Source organism: Cnephaeus nilssonii (genome assembly GCF_951640355.1).
Source record: "Cnephaeus nilssonii genome assembly, chromosome: 12".
NCBI lineage: Eukaryota > Metazoa > Chordata > Mammalia > Chiroptera > Vespertilionidae > Cnephaeus > Cnephaeus nilssonii.
The window spans coordinates 58,696,397-58,719,775 of record NC_137083.1 but is presented as its reverse complement, the minus strand read 5'-3'; the positions used below and the strand labels follow the sequence as shown (position 1 = coordinate 58,719,775).

At 40.1% G+C, this 23,379-nt stretch overlaps 1 protein-coding gene across 3 annotated transcripts in view; it reads left to right on the top strand.

Annotated features, from left to right (window-relative positions):
* Positions 1 to 23,379, top strand: part of EXOC4 (exocyst complex component 4) — a 731,450-nt gene that overhangs the window by 54,359 nt on the left and 653,712 nt on the right. For all 3 annotated transcript variants that reach the window (XM_079786328.1, XM_079786329.1, XM_079786330.1), the window contains exon 5: positions 9,601 to 9,710. In XM_079786328.1, coding sequence (XP_079642454.1) covers positions 9,601 to 9,710 — 110 coding nt within the window. The remainder of the gene's footprint in view (positions 1 to 9,600; positions 9,711 to 23,379) is intronic.

The following is a 23,379-nucleotide window of genomic DNA, read 5'->3' as shown; positions in this document are numbered from 1 at the left end:
TGCTGACTTTGTGTGTGATGCTTCAGTTCAGCTGGAGACACTGCCAGGGAAAGAGGAGTTTCTGTCCCTTTTCTGCATATGGCACTAGAAAACCTTTTGCAAGACACACAGAAGTCAGGACCTTAGCAGAGAGTAGTGGTAGGTGGGGCCGTGCTAAGAACTTCCTTCCAAGTGTCTGGTGGGTAACTAGCAGGTCTGAGTAGATTTCTTCCCATGCAAGGATTGAAGAAATACTCTGGGTCCTGTGAAAATATTCTGTAGTGTAAGGGAAAATGAGCATTACCTTGAGGTCTTAGGAAAGAGCATTTATTTGAAAAAATATTTTATAAAGCAAAACAGGAAAACTTTAGGAGATTGAAGCTCAAGGTTTCTCAAAATATGGAAAAAGATGCAGTAGATTAGATTATTTTTCAAAATTATCACTCCTTCCCCTTCACTTTAGTGGGAAAAATGTATTTCCTGCTTTTGACTTTTGGGCTCTTGCTTTTGCCCGTCGATTGGCACGTTTCAGGAAGGACCTGAAATGGGTTTATGCCAGTGAGCATATGCCCTCTTGTGCTTCTGCCATTGCTATGATGGCGTTGATCCAACGATGAGGATGAGAAACATGTGGAACTGACCCAAGATCAGCCGACTGCCCACCATCTAAATATGTGCTTCTTGTTGAATGTTACTAAAATTTTGTGGTTGTGTGCAGCAAGCATATAGCTTTTATGAAACGTTAACAGAGAGTGATAAAAATGGAAATGGGAAGGATACAGAAAGAAATAACTAAAACATGAACAAAATGTAAGAAAAAAAATAAAGTGGGGAAATATAGTCTTTGTTTCAAGCATTAGAGTGAAGAATTGAATCAGTGATATGGAGAGACAAGATGACAGAAGAAAGATAATAGGTATGAAAGATAAAGAATAGTTATCAATTCAATGATTTTAAGTATTCTACAGAATGACACTAAAGTTATAGTGTTATTGGCTGAATTGCTATCCCCCTACATTTCATATATTGAAGTCCTAACTCCCAATACCCCTGACCGTGATTAATTTTGGAAATAGGGTCTTTCAAGAGGTAAACCAGTGAAAATAAGGTCATTACGGGGGACTCTAATCGAATATGATCTATGTTCATATAAGAATAGAAAATTTGGACACAGTCTTGCACAGAAGGAGACCATGTAAAGACACAGTGATAAGATGGCCAAGCCAATGAGAGAGGCCTCGGAACAAACCAACCATGCCAGTGTCTTGACCTTGCACTTCTAGCCTTCAGAACTGTGAGAAAATAAGTTTCTGTTTGTTTCAACCCCCAGTCTGAGCTATTTTGTTATGGCAGAAGCAATACTTATAGTGTAAATAAAGAAACCTACTTAAAGCGGGGGGCAAAAAGACCTTGATCTGCAAATCAAAATAATTCAAGGTGAAATTAATGAAAAGAGATCCTCTTGGATATGACCCAGAAATTTTTATGAATTTCAAAAACAAATTCTGTAAGCACTAGGAAGAAAATTGATGTTATCTGTTGTGACAGAGATAGTTATCTTCCCACCCAATATTGATTCTCCCCTTCTCCATTTTTAACAATGACCTTATTTTGTTCCTGGTGGTCATATGCCCAGCTACAAGGCTCCATTTTCTAGGCTCCTGTATAGCTAAAAGTAATTAGTGAGGCTTCTGCTTGCAGGCTGCTGACTCAGAGTTCATGCGGAAATTCTTTAAAGGTGCCAACTAAATTGGTATGCTCACTCCTTTACCCTTCACCTGCCTCCCTTTACTTCTCATTGGGACATGGGGTGGTGCCATCAATCCATCTTAGACATGAAGGGACTTTGGGATGGAAGCCACATTGTAATCTCTTTAATGACATGGATCCTCTATTATAGTCTGAATAGGTTAAATCTTTTATATGACAGGAAGGAAAACCTTTGTTTGACTCAAGCCACTGCTATTTGGATCTTCTGTTTTATACAGTTAACCTAGTCCCGATCCACAGAGAGGAAGATAAGTCAGGCTCACCAGGATTTGCTGATCAGGAAATGGCAGGATACAGCGGACAGAAGCAAGGTGACAAAGTGTTGAGTGGGGACGAGTTGGGACCAAAGATATCCAATCTCAGCCAAGTGGACATTGATGTGCATGGGCGGCAGAGAGACATCATTAGATGTAAATTAACAAAAAATAAATCCCTGTGTTATTTTCTGAGAAGACTACTCAATGATGAACTCTGAGATATAAATCAAATTCAGCAACTTGAGAACAATAAAGTTGTACATAGTTTATAACTACTGTGAGGACCACACACCATTAAATATGTAAATTTACATATAAATAACTGACATCTATTTTTATAGGAAAAATAATATTCGCTGGAAATTATTTTTGAAAAAGAAGGTCTAACAGCAGTCTAAGTTCATTCTTTTGCATGTCCTTTCCAATTTTCCTAGCACCATTCGTTGAAGAGGCTTCCTTTTCTCCATTGTATGTTTTCGTCTCTTTTGTTAAAAATTATTTGACCATATACATATGGTTTTATTTCAGGCTTTCAATTATGTCCCATTGATCTGTGTGTCTGTTTTTTTTCTAATACCATGCTGTTTTGATTATCCTTGCTCTGTAGTATAATTTGAAGTCAGGTATTTCTCAGGATTGCTTTGGTTTTCAGGGTCTTTTGTGGTTCCATACAAATACGATGATTTTTTTTGTTCTATTTCTTTAAAAAATGTGCTAATTATCACTGCAATGGCAATCATATTACAGCATATACATGTTTCAAATTAGCATGTTGCACACATTAAATTTACACAGATATATATAAAAATATTAAAAAAAGAAAAAGAAGGTGTATGTAGTCAAAGAATGATGCATAATAATAAACAGGACTTATATCTCAACATTGTTGGTAGAGACTGGGAAATTCGGATAGACAGGAGATAGAAAGGAGTCAGCAGTTGTTTTATTTTGGATTTTAATAATTAGAAAATATGTTTAATTTATTTAAATTTGAGTATATTAAACTAGATATATGTATTTAAAGATTTCATTGTTGAAAATCACTAGAGAAGACAGCAAAGAAAACATTGTCTACTGCAAAGGTTGATGCATTAGCCAGTGTTCTTGACTACAAATAGCAGAAGTCAGTCCTGGTGACTAAAACAAGGGAAGAAGTTTAGTGGAAAGTTACCAGGGAGGTCACAGAATTGAAGAGAAGGAAGTCTGTATGATCGGGCTCTAAAACCCAGGAGGGACCAAGGGAGATGAAGCCACTGAGCGCACATCATTGACTGTCAGGTTGGGTTGCTGCATTGCTGGCGACATGCCTACCATTGCTGGATTTTTAACTCTGGTAAGTGCTCTCTGAATTCCCTGGAACTTTTATCTCCTTAAGATTCAGAGTCCTGGGTGGATGCATTCAGTTTTTTGAGCCTGGGACATGCCTGGCTTCCTTCAACTTTTATAATAGGAAGTAGTGTCCTCTTTCTTTTTTGCTTTGACCGGGCAATGGAGAGTCTCTCCGAATACAGGGACTGTTCCGATTGTTGGTATCCAAAACAACCATACCAACGCCCAACAACAAGTTTCTGCTACCGGAGAAAGGAAGTTACATGAAAGCACATACATATAAAGAACAGATGTTTTTGAAGTGGAACTTGAAAAGAATTGAAATGATATATATTTAAATCTGCATCCTTTATATGCAGATATAAATGATGTGTAGAAAATTCCTGAAAGGATATGCTGAAACACCGAAAAAAGGAATTACCCTATGGGAAATGGAAATGGGGAGTGGGGAATGGGAAAGAAGGGCTTATTCTATACCCTCTGCCTTGTGAGTGTATTCATCAGGAGCATGTGTTATTACTTTCATAAAAATACAACTACTGATGATGCTTTTGAAGATTTTTAAAAATGAAATGGCAAAATGTTTACTGTTGAAGGGAAAAACTAGGATTTAAAATTCTATACAGGATTATCCAAAGAATGTTGAAAAAAGCAAATGTGTACAGTGTGTATGTGTGTGTATGTGTTGGGGGCACAGGGATGAATGGACAGTCAGAGGCTTTGTTCTGTTAAATATTTGGAACAGCCTTATGCCAAAATTATATTTGTAGATTTTTTTTTTATTTTCAAAAAAGAATCCTTAATACCTTATAAGCTGATAAAATCAATAAAACGTATAAAAATAATCCTTAAATTTATTGCATGCATCCTGGTTAATACTTGATTAGCCTTGCTTTCTTGGACACTGTAGTTCCTGGAGGAGAAAATGTCAGACTCAGGGATTTTGGTGTCCATATTTGTCTCTGGGTGTGTAAAGAGCTACCTCACCCCTTGTATTATTTGCTGCCTAACTATTTTATCTTTTAATTTTTTTCCCATTTAGCTGTTTTCTTTCAGTTTTCTCTCTGGTTTTTCCCTCTTTGCTTAGATTTTAGCTCCACTTTATTTTGTATTAAATGTCTTCAATACTTGGTCTGTCATTTGAGACCCTGATTGTTTTTGACTTTTATACCCTTTGAATCATTCATTATTCTTTCTGTATTTTCCAAGAGCTCTTAGAACTGTAGAAAATTACTGTGCCAGCCATTCTTGTTTCATTCATCTGTTAAATTTTCTTACTAAGGGCATATTATCTTTGACAGATATTTCTCAGCTCAGTTTGATTGAACAAACTTTTATGAGCTTGCTCTTTGACAGTTACTGTGCCAGCTGTTGGAGTTATAGAGGTGAATATATTAGTTACTAGATTTAAAGTCAAAGTTCAACTCACCTCCGTCAAGTTTAGCTTGACAATAAAATCAACCAGATGAGCTGTTGCTGTAAATTTTGGACATAGTTGTACATATTTATTACTAAGTGCAGGAACATAAATAAGTTCTAATTAAAAAGCAAATGTTTAACAAGCTGTCAGCACTTTTAATCCTTATTATAAAAACACACCCAAACTTTTCATGGCTTGAAATATTGAAATCAGACACATTTAGAAGCAGCTCTTTACTAATTACATGGATGGTTCAAAGCCAGAAAGTTCTTAAGGTTGTGGTGGTAGGGGTTGGTTTCTTGGAATAGTTTAATTTGCTTATAGTTTTTCTATTTGCCATCATGTGGTTATTTATATTTTTTAAATCCTCATCCGAAGATAATTTTAAAAAAAGATTGATTTTAGAGAGAGGAAGAGAGCGAAACATGGATATACAAGAGAAACATCGATCAGTTGCCTCCTGTACGCAACCTGATGGGGATTGAACCCAAAACCCAGGTATATGCCCTGACCAGCCAACTGAGCCTGGCCAAGGCCTAAAGCTATTTAATAGCAAATCATATTCAGTCAAAATATACAATTAGTAATTTGGGAGGGATGGTCTTATGTCCATTAGCTATTTTTTCCAACTCAGCTATGAATGATTCTGAATGGATTTAAAATAAAAAATTGTAATCATATATATTTAAAAAGAAAAATAACTCCTATCATTTTTTTTTAAACTAAGGTAGTTCAGATCACCCATATTAATTAGAAACTTGAACAATCCAATTTTGATTTTATTTTTTGTTTTAAAAAATACTTCCTCTGAGAGATTCAGAACCCGTTGAGGATACTAATCTACACTAATAAAAGAGAAACATGCAAATTGACCATACCTCCATTACACCCACAAGCCATGCCCACCAGCCAATCAGGAGCGAGTATGCAAATTAACCCAACCAAGATGGCGGCCGGCCACGGAGCTGGAGCAAGCAGGAGGCTTGGGTTTCCCCCCGGTGATGGAGAAAGCCAAGTTTGCCGCCTGCCCTGGCCGGCCCTGGCCTCTGCTCAAGGCTACAAAGTTTCAATTATAGAAGATAAATAAATTCCAACAAAAATGGCAGCGGCCACAGAGCTGGAGCTGAGCGGGAGGCTTGGGTTGCCCCGGCGATGGAGGAAGCCAAGCTTCTTGCCCTGGCTGGCCCTGGCCTCTACTGAAGGCTACAAAGTTTCAATTACAGAATATAAATAAATCCCAACAAAAATGGCGGTGGCCACAGAGCTGAAACTGAGCAGGAGGCTTGGGTTGCCCCCAGCGATGGAGGAAGCCAAGCTTCCAGCCCTGGCCGGCCCTGGCCTCTGCTCAAGGTTACAAAGTTTCAATTATAGAAAATAAATAAATCCTAGATACCAGGGCCTCTGCTTGGGTCGCCAGGGTGTGTGGCCAGCCTGCAAACCACCACAGGCCCCTCGCCCAGGCCGTCCCATGCTCCAAGGGAACCCCTACCCTGATCCGGGAGACCCTTCAGGGCAAACCAGCTGGCCCTACCATGCACCAGGCCTCTATCCTATCTAATAAAAGAGTAATATGCAAATTGACTGTCACTCCAACACAAGATGGCTGCCACAAGATGGCCAGCAGGGGAGGGCAGTTGGGGGCGATCAAGCCAGCAGGGGAGGGCAGTTAGGGGTGACCAGGCCTGCAGGGGATGGCAGTTAGGGGTGACTAGGCCTGCAGGGCAGTTAGGGGCAATCAGGCTGGCAGGGGAGCTGTTAGGCATCAATCAGGCTGTCAGGGCAGTGATTAGGGAGTTATCAGACTGGCAGGCAGAAGCAGTTAAGGACAATCAGGAAGGCAGGCAGGCGAGCAGTTGGGAGCCAGCAGTCCTGGATTGTGAGAGGGATGTCCGAATGCCTGTTTAGGCCTGATCCTACCTGGATTTAGGCCCCTGGATCGGGCCTAAACAGGCAGTCAGACATCCCCCAAGGGGTACCAGATTGCCGAGGGTGCAGGCTGGGCTGAGGCACACCCTCCCCCCCCACCCCCCGCACGAATTTTGTGCACCGGTCCTCTAGTTATTTAATACTTCTGAACTTAATCTCTGATGTATAAGAACAGGCTTTTTCTGTCGTCTGAAGTGGAAACTGAGGTATGTGCTCTTTAAGTGTGATATTCTACGGTGGCACCTACCTTTCTCTTGAACTCTTGAGATTAAGTCCTTTCAGAAAAGAACAAGAGAAAAACTAAAAGTCATTTGCAGATACTTGCCTTTGGGTTAGTGTTCACGAAGGGGAAAATTGAAGCCCAAAGGAAAATTTTAGAAAGATGAGTCTATGAAAATAGTGTTGCAGTAAATTGACTTTCTGAAAGTTTATTGATGGAGTTTGAGGGCCCTTCTGGCTCTGTAATAAAGTCAGTAGGCTATTTTTTTCAAAGTTAAAATGGCAAGCTATTTATCACCCTATATTTAAGTAAAATCTATTTTTAGCTTAAAACTGAGAAAATAATGATGGTTTTGATCTAAAGTGAATCATGTACACATCTGTGTTTATAGAAATGTGTGTTTTACTCACATATATATCACTGGGCACACACATGTACTAATTCTACTGCTTCATTTATAGGCTTGGCAGGCAGTATTCCAGCCATACACCTGAACCCTCCTGCTAATTGATGCCTTCATTTATCAGTGCTTTAAAAATAACTCCTCCACTTTTGTTACAGAAATATTTATAAAATGTATCATATATTTTTCTTATCATTTAAAATTGAAATGAACTTTTTCTTCTTTACTCAATAGCAGCACCATAAACATCAGTGATTATCCTCTGCGCCTGGGCATGTGTGTATCCAGGGGCATGTGTTTATCTAGGGGCTAGAGAGGTGCAGAGCTGGTTTTCCACTTGTGAGTAAAGTGCAGGTAAAAGAGGATGAGGTGGTTAAGATGAATGAGAAGACAGTAGTCAATATGTAAAAGATAAATGGATGAATTGATGATCTATGGATTGTTGATTGATCTAATAGACAAACTATTGTGATAAACTAGTGGATTTGAAAGCTCTGTTAGATTTTCTTAAGATAGTTTAGGCAGATAGGAATTTATAGATTTATATTGGAGGAAAAGAGTTATTGGAACTATATCAGTTCAATTCTTAGTAAATGCTCTTTCTGTTACTTTTATATCTTATACTTCACTTGAGTTTTCACATTAGTCTGCAAGTGATTCCAACAATTGGAAATGTGCTAAGTTTGGTTAGCTCCTACCTTAGTCATAGTTGGAGCCTCAGCAGTGGGCACGGTGCCAAGCACACAACAGATGCTTAAGACTTGAGTAATGATTCCCCCTTCTCTGTTTAAGTGAAAAGGGAGAAGTTAATGATTGTCATAGTTATCCTTATGCCGTAGGACAGTGGATCACACATTACTAGCACTCAATAAAAATAATACCTTACATGATAATTTTGCCCTTTAACATAAAGTTTGTTTTTCAAAATTTTCTGGAAGAATATGTTTATTTTTTTATTTGCTTAAGAATACAACAAAAACAGATCCAGAGGCAGAGAAGCATCAATCAGATCATCAAACCTCAGAGGGAAGGTAGGGGAGGGTGGAGGTAAGGGAGAGAGATCAACCAAAGGACTTGTATGCATGCATATAAGCTTAACCAATGGACACAGACACCAGGGGGTGAAGGCATGAGTGGGGTGGTGGGTGGCAATTGGGGCATAAGGACACCTATGTAATACCTTAATAAAATAAAATACACACATACTTAGTACTTTGGTTCCAAAAGTGGTGTAGGAGGGAGATGGGGATATGTCCGTTTGTGGGGCAGATGCTCAGAATTGCACACATCCTTTCATTCCAGCTGGAGAAAGTCTTCCTGCAGCTGTGGTCTCGTCCTTGCTCCCCTCGGCCTGTCCTCCCTTTATAACTCATAGGCTAATCATTTGCATGGGTAGTATCTGCCACAGAAGATGTGTATTGGGACTGGAAAGGGGTGATGGCAACTATCTATGGTGTTGACCTCTCTGCCCTTGAGACTTGACTTAGATGTAGCTTTTCTCTTGTAGATGCATTGTGATTAGATAATTCTTTTCTGGAAGGTAGGACACAGGTGTTATCTGTCTTGGCATTGCCTATATTCTTGCACTTAACATATGCCTATAAGTGGGAATTAACTTGAAATTTAATTTTTTATAGTCTTTGTGTCATTTAAAATTGATGTGTTTATTTTGGAGTCTCTAAAATTAATCATCAAGATGAGGGGGCTTGGCCTTTTTGGAAAAGGTGATAAATACTGAATTAACCCTGTTCAAAGATCCTTCAATCATCGTTTATTGTAGTGATTTTCAACTTGATAAAATTTATGAACCTCTTTTAAAGAAAACTAAAAGTAGTGAACTCCCAGAGTGTGTCGAAGAACTTTAGCTTGAAAAACACAAATTAAACTAGACTTAACTAATTAAACCTCCATTTGGTTATCATGACAAGGTGTCATTTGCTCTTTCTTTGCTGATAAATTAATTTCAATACAGAAACAAAGGAAGGTACTGAGATTGTGTGGCATAATTTGGTTCAAAGGTGGCATCCAGATGATCCAGAACATACTTATATTAATTTTTAAAATCTTGCTTCAAAATGAAAGACAATAAATATTTACATACTTGGAACCTTTAGGATACATCATTCTACCCCTGTCTGTGACAGTCATCACTTCCCTGGAAATGCACTTGGGAGATATTTGAAGTCACAGAGTCAAGAGGGCTCAGAATAGAAAGAAGGTGATAAGGGATGGCATGTGTGGGATTGAGTTGTTTTGGGAGAAAGTGGTAAGTAACGACGGCTGCTTTTCCCTCCAGCACCCTTGTGAAAGATGCTTCTCCCATTCCTCTGATCGATGTCACAAACCTTCCTACACCTCGGAAATTTCTTGATACCTCTCAGTATTCGACACCTGGAAGCTCCAGTGGTAAGTGTTTAATTTTCCAGCTCCTGGCAAAGACCTGGGAGCTTGTGGGGTTGGGGGCCCTGAGCTAGTCCCCTGGGGCCTTCCTCAGAGGGAACACGATTTAAGGGGATTGGCTGGGCCTGCTGCGTCTATCTCGGTTGAAAACTGCTGCCGGATCTGGCCTGCCTGCTGAATCCAGCTGAGGATGTGTTTTATTTGACTGGCATTGCTTGTTTTTCTGAAGTTGAATTTGAATGTTTTTTTATGGAGGATGTCTTATCCTTTTTGCTGTAACCTCTGTCGCTTCTGTTAGCTTTGACCCAGCTGCTTCATTTATTACATTCCCTGTGTGGTCCTTGAGGGCTTTTGCATGTGTGACCCCAGTCATGTATTTTGACTCCTGTATCTTTCAGTGGCCTCCTCACTTCATATGTGCATGCACATGCATATGCGCGTGCGCACACACACATGCATGCACATGCATATGCGCGTGCGCACACACACACACACACAACACACATTACATATTTTGAGGATATATCTAGTTTCTTCTTGGGCTACCTAAATTCTGTTGAATAAGATAAAGGAGAGCCATATTTTGGCCTATATTTAGAGTTGGAGGAGGGAGAGTGTACTTCGACTCTGGATGCAAAGATTTAGGGGAATTCTGGTATGGCTTAGACCTGAACATCAGGGTATTCAGACCAGCTGCGCTCAGAGAGTAGGCCTTTGCAAGGAGCTGCTCTGCTATTGCACCTTTGGGTTGGAGAGAAGGGGCTGGATATCTTTTGTGGGATGCCCTGCAGGTGCCTTCCTTGGATAGCCTTCCTCAATGCTTTTTAAAGAAATGGTAACATATGATCTCACTCATATATGGAATCTAATTAACAAAATAAACTGATGATTGGAGTGAATCCAGAGACATGGAAGCATGGAACAGTGTGCGGAATCTCAGAGGGAAGGCGGGGGAGGGTGGGTGGATGGGAGGTAATCAACCAAAGACCTTGTATGCATCTATGCATAACCAATGGACACAGACTGTAGGGTGGTGAGGGCCTGGGGTGGAGGTGTGGATGGGTTGGAGGGGATCAATAGGGAAAAAAAGAGGATATATGTAATATTTTCAACAATAAAGATTAAAAAAATAGTAATGTCATCTGTCACTGGCTTTTCAGATAAAAACTAGTTTTTACAGTTCTAACTAGTTCTGTAATTCTATAGAGCTTGAAATAATAAAAAGGTAGAAAAATTATTTGGATTTAATCAGAACATTCTGTGTAACTGAAAGTACTATTTTTTTGGAGAGCTTAACAATATATTGTTTTTGCTGGGGCATATTTAATTACCTTTTAAAATATAATTAAATTTAGAGTTATTTAGGCTTGGAATACTGAAGTTTATTGCTTTTACTCTAGGAATTATTTTATAATAGATTTTATCTTAGTCTGCTTAGTTACTGATTTTTTTTAAAGACCTCACACACTGATTTTTATTATTGTACTTGACAAAAGTCTTACTCAGGTGTTCAAAGGTTTTGTTTTCTCCCTCTTTCTGATATAGTGTTGCTGTCTCTTTGGGTTTTGACACTGCTTTGGGCTGTTGCAGTGTGTGGAATTATGTAACAAAATATATCTATACATTTGATTTGTATTTGCCTGTAATTTTTGTGAAAATTACCAGTCGTTATTTTTTTTTTATATATAGTTTGAGTCATCATTGCTTAGCTAGGCTATGTCAATTTGTGTAAATGTTGACGAGTCAATAGCCAAGTAAAATAAAAATTTAATTGTTTATGAAGGAATGATAGAGCAGATTTTGCAAATGAAAAGTGCTGTATAAATACCGCATAAACTGAAAAAATTCCAGTAGAAACTAATTTTGCATCGTCTAATATTTTTAATAAGACAGCTCTTACTTTTTGATGGGCACTTTGTCAGGCCCTGGGTGAGTGGTTATCATGTAGTGGAGTTGATGTTGGCACTTTGACTTTGGCTGTCTCTTCCTTAATTATTGGGAATGACTCTTGAAGAACTGCACATCTTAGTTCAGTGTAGCTGATACTGCTGTGCAAACTGCTTGTGGACACATGTATAAGCCTTAAGGTTTATTTTTATTCACTCATTTATTTATTTAAAAATATTTTTATTGATTTTAGAAAGGAAGGGAGAGGGAGAGAGAGATAGAAACATCAATGATGAGAGAGAATCATTGATCGGCTGTCTCCTGCCTACCTCCTATTGGGGATTGAACCTGCAACCTGGGCATGTGCCCTTGACCGGAATAGAACCTGGGACCCTTCAGTCTGCAGGCCAACGCTCTGTTCACTGAGCCAAACTGGCTAGGACTAAACCTTAATTTTTAGAAGGGCTCATTTCTAAACAGTCATTTGTAAACGATATCATGATTTTTTCTGCAGGTGACTGAAAAAGAAGATAGTTGTTGTTGTTGTTGTTGTTGTTGTTGTTGTTGTTATTATTATTATTATTATTATTATTTTGGTTAATCCTCACCCACAGATATTTTTCCATTGATTTTTAGAGAGACTGGAAGGGAGGGGGAGAGACAGAGAGAGAAACATTGATGTGAGAGAGACACATCGATTGTTTTCCTCCTGACACACTCCAACCATGGCCAGGGATCCAAAATCGAACCTGGGACCTTTCAGTCTGCAGGTCGACACTCTATCCACTGAACCAAACTGGCTAGGATGAGAAGGTACTTATTATTGATTAAAACCAATAATAGCAGTAGTTAAGATGTGATTACTGCCTTCTCTGTGAACTAATATTTTAAGTACTTTACATGAATTAACTCATTTAGTTCTTCAGCAGTCTTTTAAGATAGGTTCTGTAGCAGATTTTCGAGTGATGTTTTGTTATAATGTTGATAAGATGCCTTAAGAACATAACTCTTGTTTATATTAGTTAGCCTATGGTAAAATTGGTATTGTTATACATTATTTCGCTTGAAGTCTACCAATCTACCAAAGACATTAAGTGTGAGGACTTACTGTACTGCTAGCCTCATTTTAGAGATGAGAACACTGAGGCTTAGGGAGGGTTAATAGATAGTTTAAGGTGACTCTGCTGACAAGTAATATAGCTGCAATTTCCAGTCAGGAGCTGGGTTCCAGTGTGCTCAGTTTGTTTTCCTGCAAATAAGCTAGTGTATTATTTTTCTGTCATTGCCCCAACAACTTACCACAACATAAATATATCATTCTATAGTTTTGTAGGTTAGAAGTTCACTCTGGGTTTCATTGGGGCTAAAATAAGGAGTGGGCAGGGCTGTGTTCCTTCTGGAGGCTCTATGGGAGAATTCCTTTCCTTGCCTTGTCCTGCAGTCCCCTTCTCTGTATTCAAAACTGCAAGTGATGGGTCAATCCTTTTCATGGTACAATTTCTCTGACCTGCTCTTCTGTCTCCTTCCTTTTTTTAATTTTTATTTATTGTCTAAAGTTTTACATATGTCTCCTTTTTCCCCGATTGACCCCCCCCACACACACACCCAGCCATTCCCACCCTGGGCAAGCCCCCACCGCCCCAGTGTCTGTGTCCATTGTGTATGCTAATATGCATCCATACAAGTCCTTTGGTTACTCTCTAACCCCTCCCCTCCCCGCTGCCCCCCACCCCTGCCATTTGTTCTGGATCTATTCTTGTTCATCAAATTATGTTGATCATTATACCCCACATATGAGTGAGATCATGTGATATTTACCTTTCTCCAACTGACTTATTTCGCTTAGCATAATGCTCTCTCTCCAGTTCCATCCATGCTGTTGCAAATGGTAAAAGTTCCTTATTTTTTATAGCGGCGTAGTATTCCATTGTGTAGATGTAACACAGTTTTTTAATCCACTCATCTGCTGATGGGCACTTAGGCTGTTTCCAAATCTTAGCTATTGTAAATTGTGCTGCTATGAACATAGGGGTGCATAAATCCTTTCTGATTCGTGTTTCTGGTTTCTTGGGATAAGTCCTAGAAGTGGGATTATTGGGTCAAATGGGAGTTCCATTTTTAACTTTTTGAGGAAACTCCATACTGTCTTCCACAGTGGCTGCACCAGTCTGCATTCCCACCAGGAGTGCACGAAGGTTCCTTTTTCTCCACATCCTCGCCAGCACTTGTCCTTTGTTGATTTGTTGATGATAGTTCTGACAGGTGTGAGATGGTATCTCACTGTTGTTTTGATTTGCCTCTCTCAGATGACTAGTGACTTTGAGCATGTTTTCATATGTTTCTCGGCCTTCTGTATGTCCTCTTTTGAAAAGTGTCTATTTAGGTCCTTTGCCCATTTTTCGATTGGATCGTTTATCTTCCTTTTGTTAAGTTGTATGAGTTCTCTGTAAATTTTGGAGATTAAACCCTTATCTGAAATAGCATTGGCAAATATGTTCGCCCATGCAGTGGGCTTTCTTGTTGTTTTGTTGATGGTTTCTTTTGCTGTGCAGAAGCTTTTTATTTTGATGTAGTCCCATTTGTTTATTTTCTCCTTAGTCTCCATTGCCCTAGGAGCTGTGTCGGTAAAGATATTGCTACGACATATGTCTGCTATTTTGCTGCCTATGGAGTCTTGTAGGATTTTTATGGTTTCCCGTCTTACATTTAAGTCCTTTAGCCATTTTGAGTTTGTTTTTGTGTATGGTGTAAGTTGGTGATCTAGTTTCCTTCTTCCTTTTTTTAAGGACTCATGTGATTAGATTGATTTCCTCCTGGATAATTCAGGACACTCTCCCAATTTCAAGGTCCTTACCTTAATATATCTACAAAGTTTCCTTTGCCATCTAAGGTAACATTCTCAGATTCCGAGGATTAGGACATGGATATCTTCCTGGGACCACTGTTCTGCTCATCACACTCTGCACTGCCCATTTTCTGACTTAAGTCATCTTTAGGAGCCAGTGTGTAAAAAGTTGACTTTTTTGAAGTTGTGTGTGAAGTCTTTTTAAGTTATTGCAGTTCTAATCTTTAGGACTATATTAATCTGGGTCACATTATTAAAGGGAATTGTATAAATGAGGGAGATGTAAATTATGTAGAGATCTGCATAAAATGTTACTAAGTACACATAAAAGTGTGAGGCTGATGAAATATGTTATAATTAAGGGCAGACATTTCTTACTCTTAATAATCAACAGTAAGTCCTAAGAGTCTATTTGTGAACTGCTCGGCAGGTCAGCCTAGAAAGTAATGTCATTTTCAGCAGGGAATTTAATATAGGCTCTTAAAAGCTCCCCTCTCATATTGTGAAATAGTAGGATTGAGGGTATAATCCATTACAACTGACGTTTTTATGGAGGGAGTTCTGATAGGGAATCCCTGGGTAGAACAGATCTTCCATTAGGGTGCCATAAATTAAGGTCAGAGGCAATTCCTGAGAACTTTCAGATTGTTATTAATTAAATTAGAATTTTGATTACTTATGAATGAATCATTTTTCAAATGTCTTATTTAGAGGTAGATTTGTGTGTGACTTTCCTGTGAGAGATTTTATATCATTGTTTATGTGTTACAGTTTGTGAGATACATTATGTCATTCAGCTGATGCAATAGTCCTATGAGGTAGTTAGGGCAGGTACTCTTGTCATTATCATTATTATATTTAGTTTTGAGCATATTATCAAAAATTTAGGTTATCATAAAAGTTGTATAGAATTTTATATGAGTATGCATCATCTAATTAAAAAATAAAGCATCCTATGTAATAAAAGCCTAATATGCTTAGTCCATATTAGTTGTCCATTCAACCAATCAAAGCGTAATAGGCTAATGATATGCTAGGCCACTCAACTGCTCACTATGACATGCACTGACCACCAGGGAGCAGATGCTCCAACCGGTAGGTTAGCTTGCTGCTGGGGTCTGGCTGATCCGGACTGAGCGAGAAGGGCCGGACACACCCTGGAGCCCTCCCATTGTCCCTCCCTGGCTGGCCAACCTCCTGTGTCCTTCCCCGGCCCCGATTGTGCACTATTGGGGTCCCTCAGTCTGGCTTGCGCCCTCTCACAATCCAGGACCTCTCAGGGGATGTCGGAGAGCCCGTTTCGGCCCTATCCCACAGGCCAGGCCAAGGGACCCCACTGGTGCACGAATTTGGGCCCCAGGCCTCTAGTTTAATTATAAAATGCAAAATGAAGACACAGGTTGGTAGAAACAAGCAGCCCATTAAGAGAAAAATGATCTGCATTCACCTAGCTTTCCCACATAATAATGAAGGAAAAAAACACAGCATAATAAATAACTGGGGAAATAATGGGCAATCCGTATCCAGAATATATAAAGAACTCCTGTAAATGAATAAAACAAGCTAGTAGAAAAATAGGCAAAAATATGAACAGGTAGTTTACATAAGAAGACACCTATGCTAGTAAAATATATGAAAAACTGCTTATACTCCCTGATTAACCAGGTGTTTAAAAAAAAACCTCACTTTACACTTATGGAAACTAAATCCAGGGAGGTTAAGTGATTGGTCCAGGATCAACTGAGATAGTAATTGTTGGGGGCTGGCTTCATGCTCTTCCCACTCTAAATGTGTAGGGATGGCATTTTGCAAGCCTTTTTTCTATTATTTTTCATCAGTGACATAGTATTTTGTAATGTACAGGGAAACTAATGACTAATTTAAATGCAATAATTCAACTATAACTTGGGTAGGAGGATGGGAGAAGTGTGGAGAAAAGCCAATAATTGTAGGAAAATGTTGTTTTAGGCTTTTGGATTCTCTCAGTATGTCCTTTCATTTGGCCTGCTGCCCTTGGAACACGTTGACTGAGCAATTACTCCCAGGGTACACTGGCATTTCATTCGACTTCTTTATTCATTTTATTCATGTTCCTGCTGGGATTGCTGTGCTTGTAACTATAATGAAACTGGACTTCTTACTTCTTTTCTTTGGTTCCAGCATAGGTTAAGCTGTAAAACCTAAAGAGAACACAAATTAAATGAATTTCTTTTGCTGTTGTTTCCTTAGTGTGCATTTTATTTCATAAAGTCTTTTTAAATTTTTTTATTTGATTTTAGAGAGACAGGAGAGGTGGGAGGAAGGGAAGGAAGGAGGGAGCGGGAGGGAGGTAGGGGAAGGGGGAGAGAGAGAGAGAGAGAGAGGAGAGGAGAGGAAAGGAGAGGAGAGGAGGGATATATATAAGGCAGGCAAAATAGAATTAATAGATCAATTTTTTCTCGGTGTAAAAATGAAGCAAGAACAGAGTTTACTTTTTAATTACTTAAAATATGTTTATTATAAATATGTGTTATAAAATGTGAATGTTACATTATTCATGTATCAGAGATCACTATAACCGCCACCATGTACTTCCCACTAGATTAATAAATCTTAATATGTTTCCTTATTCACTTCAGAATTTCTTAAAAAAATAAAATAAAACATTACAGGTACAATCGAAGCCCCTGTGATTATGTGAATTCTTCCTCAATTCCTTTCCTCTCTCATTTATCCCAGAGGTACCTGCAATTTTGAAATTATTCTTTATCTCTTTCCTGTAAGCCTTCATACTTTTACTATGCATATGAATGTGTATGTGTACTGTGTCATGCATTTGTAAATACAGAAACATTATAGTTTATATATATGTGTGTATGTGTGAACAATATACAGTATATATTGTTTGTATGTAAATATACACACTGTTATTTTATTTACTTATTTATTTATTTTTTAAAATATATTTTTATTGATTTTCCACAGAGAGGAAGGGAGAGGGATAGAGAGCTAGAAACATCGATGAGAGAGAAACATCGACCAGCTGCCTCCTGCACACCCCCCACCGGGGATGTGCCCGCAACCAATGTGCATGCCCTTGACCGGAATCGAACCTGGGACCTTTCAGTCGCAGATCGACGCTCTATCCACTGAGCCAAACCGGTTTCGGCTGCACACTGTAATTTTAAATATTTTAAGTTTTAAGTAAATTGTATAATTAAATGTATTTATTTAATTTTAATTGTATAATCCTATCTAATAAAAGAGTAATATGCAAATTAACCATCACTCTGCTACACCATAGGCCACACCCACCAGCCAATCAGGAGCGAGTATGCAAATCAACCCAACCAAGATGGCTGCAGCCATGGAGTGAGCTTGAGGCTTGGGTTTCCCCGGTAATGGAGGAAGCCAAGCGTTCAGCACACCCTGGCTGGCCTAGGCCTCCACTCAAGGCTACAAAGTTTCAATTATAGAAGATAAATAAATCCCAACAAAAATGGCGGCAGCCACGGAGCTGGAGAGAGCAGGAGGCTTCAGTTGCCCCCGGCGATGGAGAAATCCAACCTTCCTCCACTCAAGGCTACAAAGTTTCAATTATAGAAGATAAATAAATCCCAACAAAAAGGGCTGTGGCCACGGAGCAAGCAGGAGGCTTGGCTCCGTTCAAGGCTACAAAGTTTCAATTATATAAGATAAATAAATCCCAGATACCAGGGCCTCTGCTTGGGTCGGCGGGGGGGCGTGGCTGGCCTGCAAAACACCACAGGCCCCTCGCCCAGGCCGTCCCACGCCCCAAGGGAACCCCCACCCTGATCTGGGATACCCTTCAGGGCAAATCAGCTGGCCCCCACCCATACACCAGGCCTCTATCCTATCTAATAAAAGAGTAATATGCAAATTGACCATCACTCCAACACACAAGATGGCTGCCCTGATGTGGATACAATATGGCCTCCACAAGATAGCCAGCAGGGGAGGGCAGTTGGGAGGGACCAGGCCTGCAAGGGAGGGCAGTTGTGGTCAATCAGGCCAGCAGGGGAGGGCAGTTGGGAGGGACCAGGCCTGCAAGGGGGGGCAGTTGGGGGCAATCAAGCCTGCAGGGGAGGGCAGTTAGGGGTGATCAGGCCAGCAGAGGAGGGAAGTTGTGGGTGACCGGGCCTGCAGGGAAGGGCAGTTGGGGGTGACCCAGGCCTGCAGGGTTGAGCAGTTGGGGGGGACCAGGCCTGCAGGGGAGGGCAGTTAGGGGTGACCAGGCCTGCAGGGGAGAGCAGTTAGGGGCAAACAGGCTGGCAGGGGAGCAGTTAGGCATTAATCAGGCTGGCAGGGGAGTGATTAGGGGGTGATCAGGCTGGCAGGCAGAAGCAGTTAGGGGCAATCAGGAAGGCAGGCAGGCAAGCAGTTGGGAGCCAGCAGTCCTGGATTGTGCTCGGTAGGATCGGACCTAAATGGGCAGTCAGACATCCCTCGAGGGGTCCCAGATTAAAGAGGGTGCAGGCTGGGCTGAGGGACCACCCCCCCCCACCCCCCCGTGCACGAATTTCGTGGACCGGGCCTCCTCTAGTTTACTTATAATTGTGTAATATAACATGTACCATTCTACTACTTGGGTTTTTTACTCATCATAGATTTTGGATTTTCTCATGTGCCAATATAGCTATAGTGTTAAAAATTTAAACCAGTTATAGTATTTCATTATAAAACTAGAAGCCCGGTGCACGAAATTCGTGCACGGCAGGGGGTTGTCCCTCAGCTCAGCCTGTACCCTCTCCAATCTGGGACTCCTGGAGGGATGTCCGACTGCCCGTTTAGGCCCGATCGTGGTGGGATCGGCCCTAAACGGGCAGTCGGACATCCCTCTCACAATCCAGGACTGCTGGCTCCCAACTGCTTGCCTGTCTGCCTTCCTGATTGCCCCTAACCACTTCTGCCTGCCAGCCTGATCACCCCCTAACCACTCTGCTGCCAGCCTGGTTGATGCTTAACTGCTCCCCTGCCAGCCTGTTTGCCCCCAACTTCCCTCCTCTGCCAGCCTGGTCACCCCTAACTGCCCTCTCCTGCAGGGTTGATCACCTCCAACTACCCTCCCTTGCAAGCCTGGTCCCTCTCAACTGCCCTCCCTTGCAGGCCTGGTGCTTCCCAACTGCCCTCTCCTGCTGGCCATCTTGTGGTAGCCATCTTGTGTCCACATGGGGGCAGGATCTTTGACCACATGGGGGCAGCTATATTGTGTGTTGCAGTGATGATCAATCTGTATGTTACTCTTTTATTCGATAGGATAGAGGCCTGGTGCACGGGTGGGGGCCAGCTGGTTTGCCCTGAAGGGTGTCTCGGATCAGGGTGGGGTTCCCTTGGGGCGTGGGGCGGCCTGAGCGAGGGGCCTGTGGTGGTTTGCAGGCCGGCCACGCCCCCTGGCAACCCAAGAGGAGGCCCTGGTATCTGGAATTTATTTTCCTTCTACAACTGAAACTTTGTAGCCTGGAGTGGAGCCAAGCCTGGGGCTCCCTCGTGGGTGGGGGCGGCAGCCGTTTCTGAGGCAGTTAACTCACCTTCTACAATTGAAACTTTGTAGCCTGGAGTGGAGCCAAGCCTGCTGTTCCCTCCGGGGCGGCAGCCATTTCTGTGGCAGTTAATTCACCTTCTACAATTGAAACTTTGTAGCCTTAAGCGGGTGAGCCCAGCCAGGGTGTGGGGAAAGCTTTGCTTCCCCTGTTGCCGGCGGCAACCCTGGCCTGCTCTCTCAAGCTCCATTCTGCTGCCATTTGTTTGAATTTGTTTACCTTCTATAATTGAAACTTTGTAGCTTGAGTGGAGGCTTAGGCCTGCAACGGCTATGGAAAGCTTGGCTTCCTCTGTTACCTGGGAAACCTTGCTCTCTGTGGCTGTAGCCATCTTGGATGGGGGTTAATTTGCATACTCGCCCTAATTGGCTGGTGGGCGTGGCTTTGCGGGTGGGCGTGGCTTATGTAGCAGAGTGATGGTTAATTTGCATATTACCATTTTATTAGAGAGGATATATTACAATTCATTTCCCTATGGATTAGGTATAAGTTGTTTCTAGTTTTTCATTATTAACAACCTATAGCAATGAGTATTCTTGTCCATATTTCTGTAGGACTGAGTTGTCCTACCAGTGATCTCTCAGAGGAATAGAGGGAGGGAGGGAGGGAAGAATCTAGGGAGGGAGGGAGAGGGTGAGGGAGAGAGGTAGAGAGAGAGAAGGAAATATAATGTTTTGCATTTTAATTTTCTTGCCATATGGCTTTTTGAAGTGATTGTACCAATATAGATTCCTCTGAGCTGTACATGGCTTCTGTTGCTCGACTTCTTGCCTTTAAAATTGGCTTTGTTAGACTTTAATTTCTGCAAATGGACTTTTACAAATCTGACAGGTTTTCTGTTTTTATTTTATTTTATTTTATTTTATTTTATTTTAGTTTAAGTTATTTTAGTTTGTATTTCTCTGGTTTCTAGTGTTGCTGAGAGTCTTTCCATATATATGGACCATTTGGGTATCTTTTGTCTATTGTCTATTGTTTGTCTAGCCATTTTTTATTATTTTTTTAGGCCATTTCTTTTCCCCATAATATGTAAGAAAGTTTAGTAGATGCAAATCATTTTTCTCTTCTGTTTCCACTCATCCCATATAGGTAATCAAGCTCATTAGTTTCTAGTTTGTCCTTCCTGTATTTCTTTTAGCACAGTTGAGCAGATATATGCATCTTTTCTTAAATCTTTCTTTCTTCTATGATGGATAGGATACAATAGATTCTCTCCTATACTTTGCTCTTTTAGTTCATAGAGATTTTGATTTTTTTAATACTTGCATAGTACTTCGTTGTGTCAATTTACCATGTTAAACCACCCTCTTATGTGTAAGTGTCATTACAAGCAATGATGCAATGAATAACCTTGTGCATGTGTATTTTCATATTGTTGGGGGTGTATCATTAGGGTAAATATCTAGATGAGGGATAACTCAATCAAAAGGTAAGTCTATATGTGGTTGTTTTTTTCAGCATTGCCAAGTTCTTCTCCTTAAGAGTTGTATCAGTTTGCGTTCCACCACCAGTGTATGTGTGCTTGTTTTTCTCACAACTCTGCCAGAATGTGTTGTCATGATTTTTTATTTTTTTTCCATTTTCGTAGGTAAAAAGTGGTATCAGTGTTGTTTATTTTGCATTTCTCTGATTATGAGTCAGTTTGAACAATGTTTCTTATAAAGCCCATTTTTACAAATCTTTTGTTCATTGTCTTGATCTTTTATCCACTTCTTCCTATTTTATCTTTAAATCTATTAATATGTAAATGGATTTCCTAATATTGAACCAAGTTTTCAGTCCTAGAATAAATCCTCTTGATCATGGTGTATTTTCTCAATGTGATGTTGAATTTTGTTGGTAACATTTTATTTAGGATTTATGCATAAGTGTTTATAAGTGATATTAGCCTGTACCCAGAATCTTATCAGATTTTGGTTTCAATGTAATAATTTACTTCATAAAAGGAATTGGGGAAGTTTTTCTTAGTTTTCAATATTTTGGAACAATATATAGAGCACTGGGACTTAGCTGGTATTTGAAGGTTTGGAAATTGCCCTATAAAACCATTTGGATCTGGTACTTTACGTAAAAATTTTTTCATTTTATTTTTTAATTTCTTTTCTAATTCTTATATGCAAATTTTTCTCTTTAAGCAGTCCATTTTTGGTGGGGTCAATTTTAGCAACCCATAGTTTCCTAGGAAAAGACTCATTTAGTTTTTTTAATTTAATATTTTCTTATGGTTCTGAAATTCTTTTGTTTTCTTTTTGTCATTTATTTTTTAATTGTGCCATCTTCCTTTTTTCTTGATCTAAGTAGCTAACAGTCTGTCTGTAGTGTTAGTTTTGTTCCCTCCCCCAAGAAATTACCAGAATTTTGATTTATTGATTAGGTCTATTGTTTTTCTGTTCTGTACCTTATTATTACCTGCTTTTATCTTTATTATATCCTTCTTTGTGCTATTTTTTTCTGAGAAAGCAATTGAAATCATGTTTAATTCTTTCAGTTTTTACTGATAAAAGTGTGTAATGATACGAATTTTCCTCTCATCAACACTTTAAATGCATCCCATAGATATTAATATGTAGTGTTTTTATTATCATTTAAAAAAAATGGCCTTACTTCAGTCTGTGTTTGGATGATTATCCTAGTATTTTTAATAGAAGAATTTTAAATTTAAAGGTGAAAGGGTCTTTTGTATTTGTTTTGTTTTTCTTAACACTTTATCGTTTTATTGCATTGAATTTAGAGTGTTGTTTGTAATATTTTCACTTTATGGAACTTACTGACATTTTCTTGTAACTTAATATATGATCAATTTTTGTGACTATCCCATGGGTGCTTTAGAAAAAGGTTCATTCTCTGTTATTAGGTGTACAGTTTGATAGAGAGCCATAGATCTACTTTATTTAATTATATTGTTTAAGTTCTTTATCTTTTATATTTTTGTGATGTACTAAAGTGTTCTATTATTAGTGTGTTTTTCCTCTGTGTCACTGTATGGCCCTTATTTTTTTCCCCCTGAAAATTTGGTTGCTGTTTTTTTTGGTATATAGTCATAAGTGTTTAAGCTTTATTATAAACTAGAGGCCCGATGCATGAAAATTTGTGCACTGGAGGGGGCTGTCCCTCAGCCCGGCCTGCCCCCTCTCATAGTCTGGGAGCCCTCAGGGGATGTCCTACTGATGCCTGCAGTCTGGCCTCCCTCTGTAGGTGGCGACCGGGCTGATCAGGGGAAGGTGCCGCACCCATCACCCTGCTGCTGCTGCCACTGCCGGCTGCCGACTCTCCTCAGCCCTCAGCCCTCCTTGGCCCTTGTAGCCGCTGTGGCTGCCAGCCCTCGCAGCCACTGCAGCTTTGTCTGGAAGGACGTCTGGAAGACTTCCAGTCTATCTGGTCTAATTAGCATATTACCCTTTTA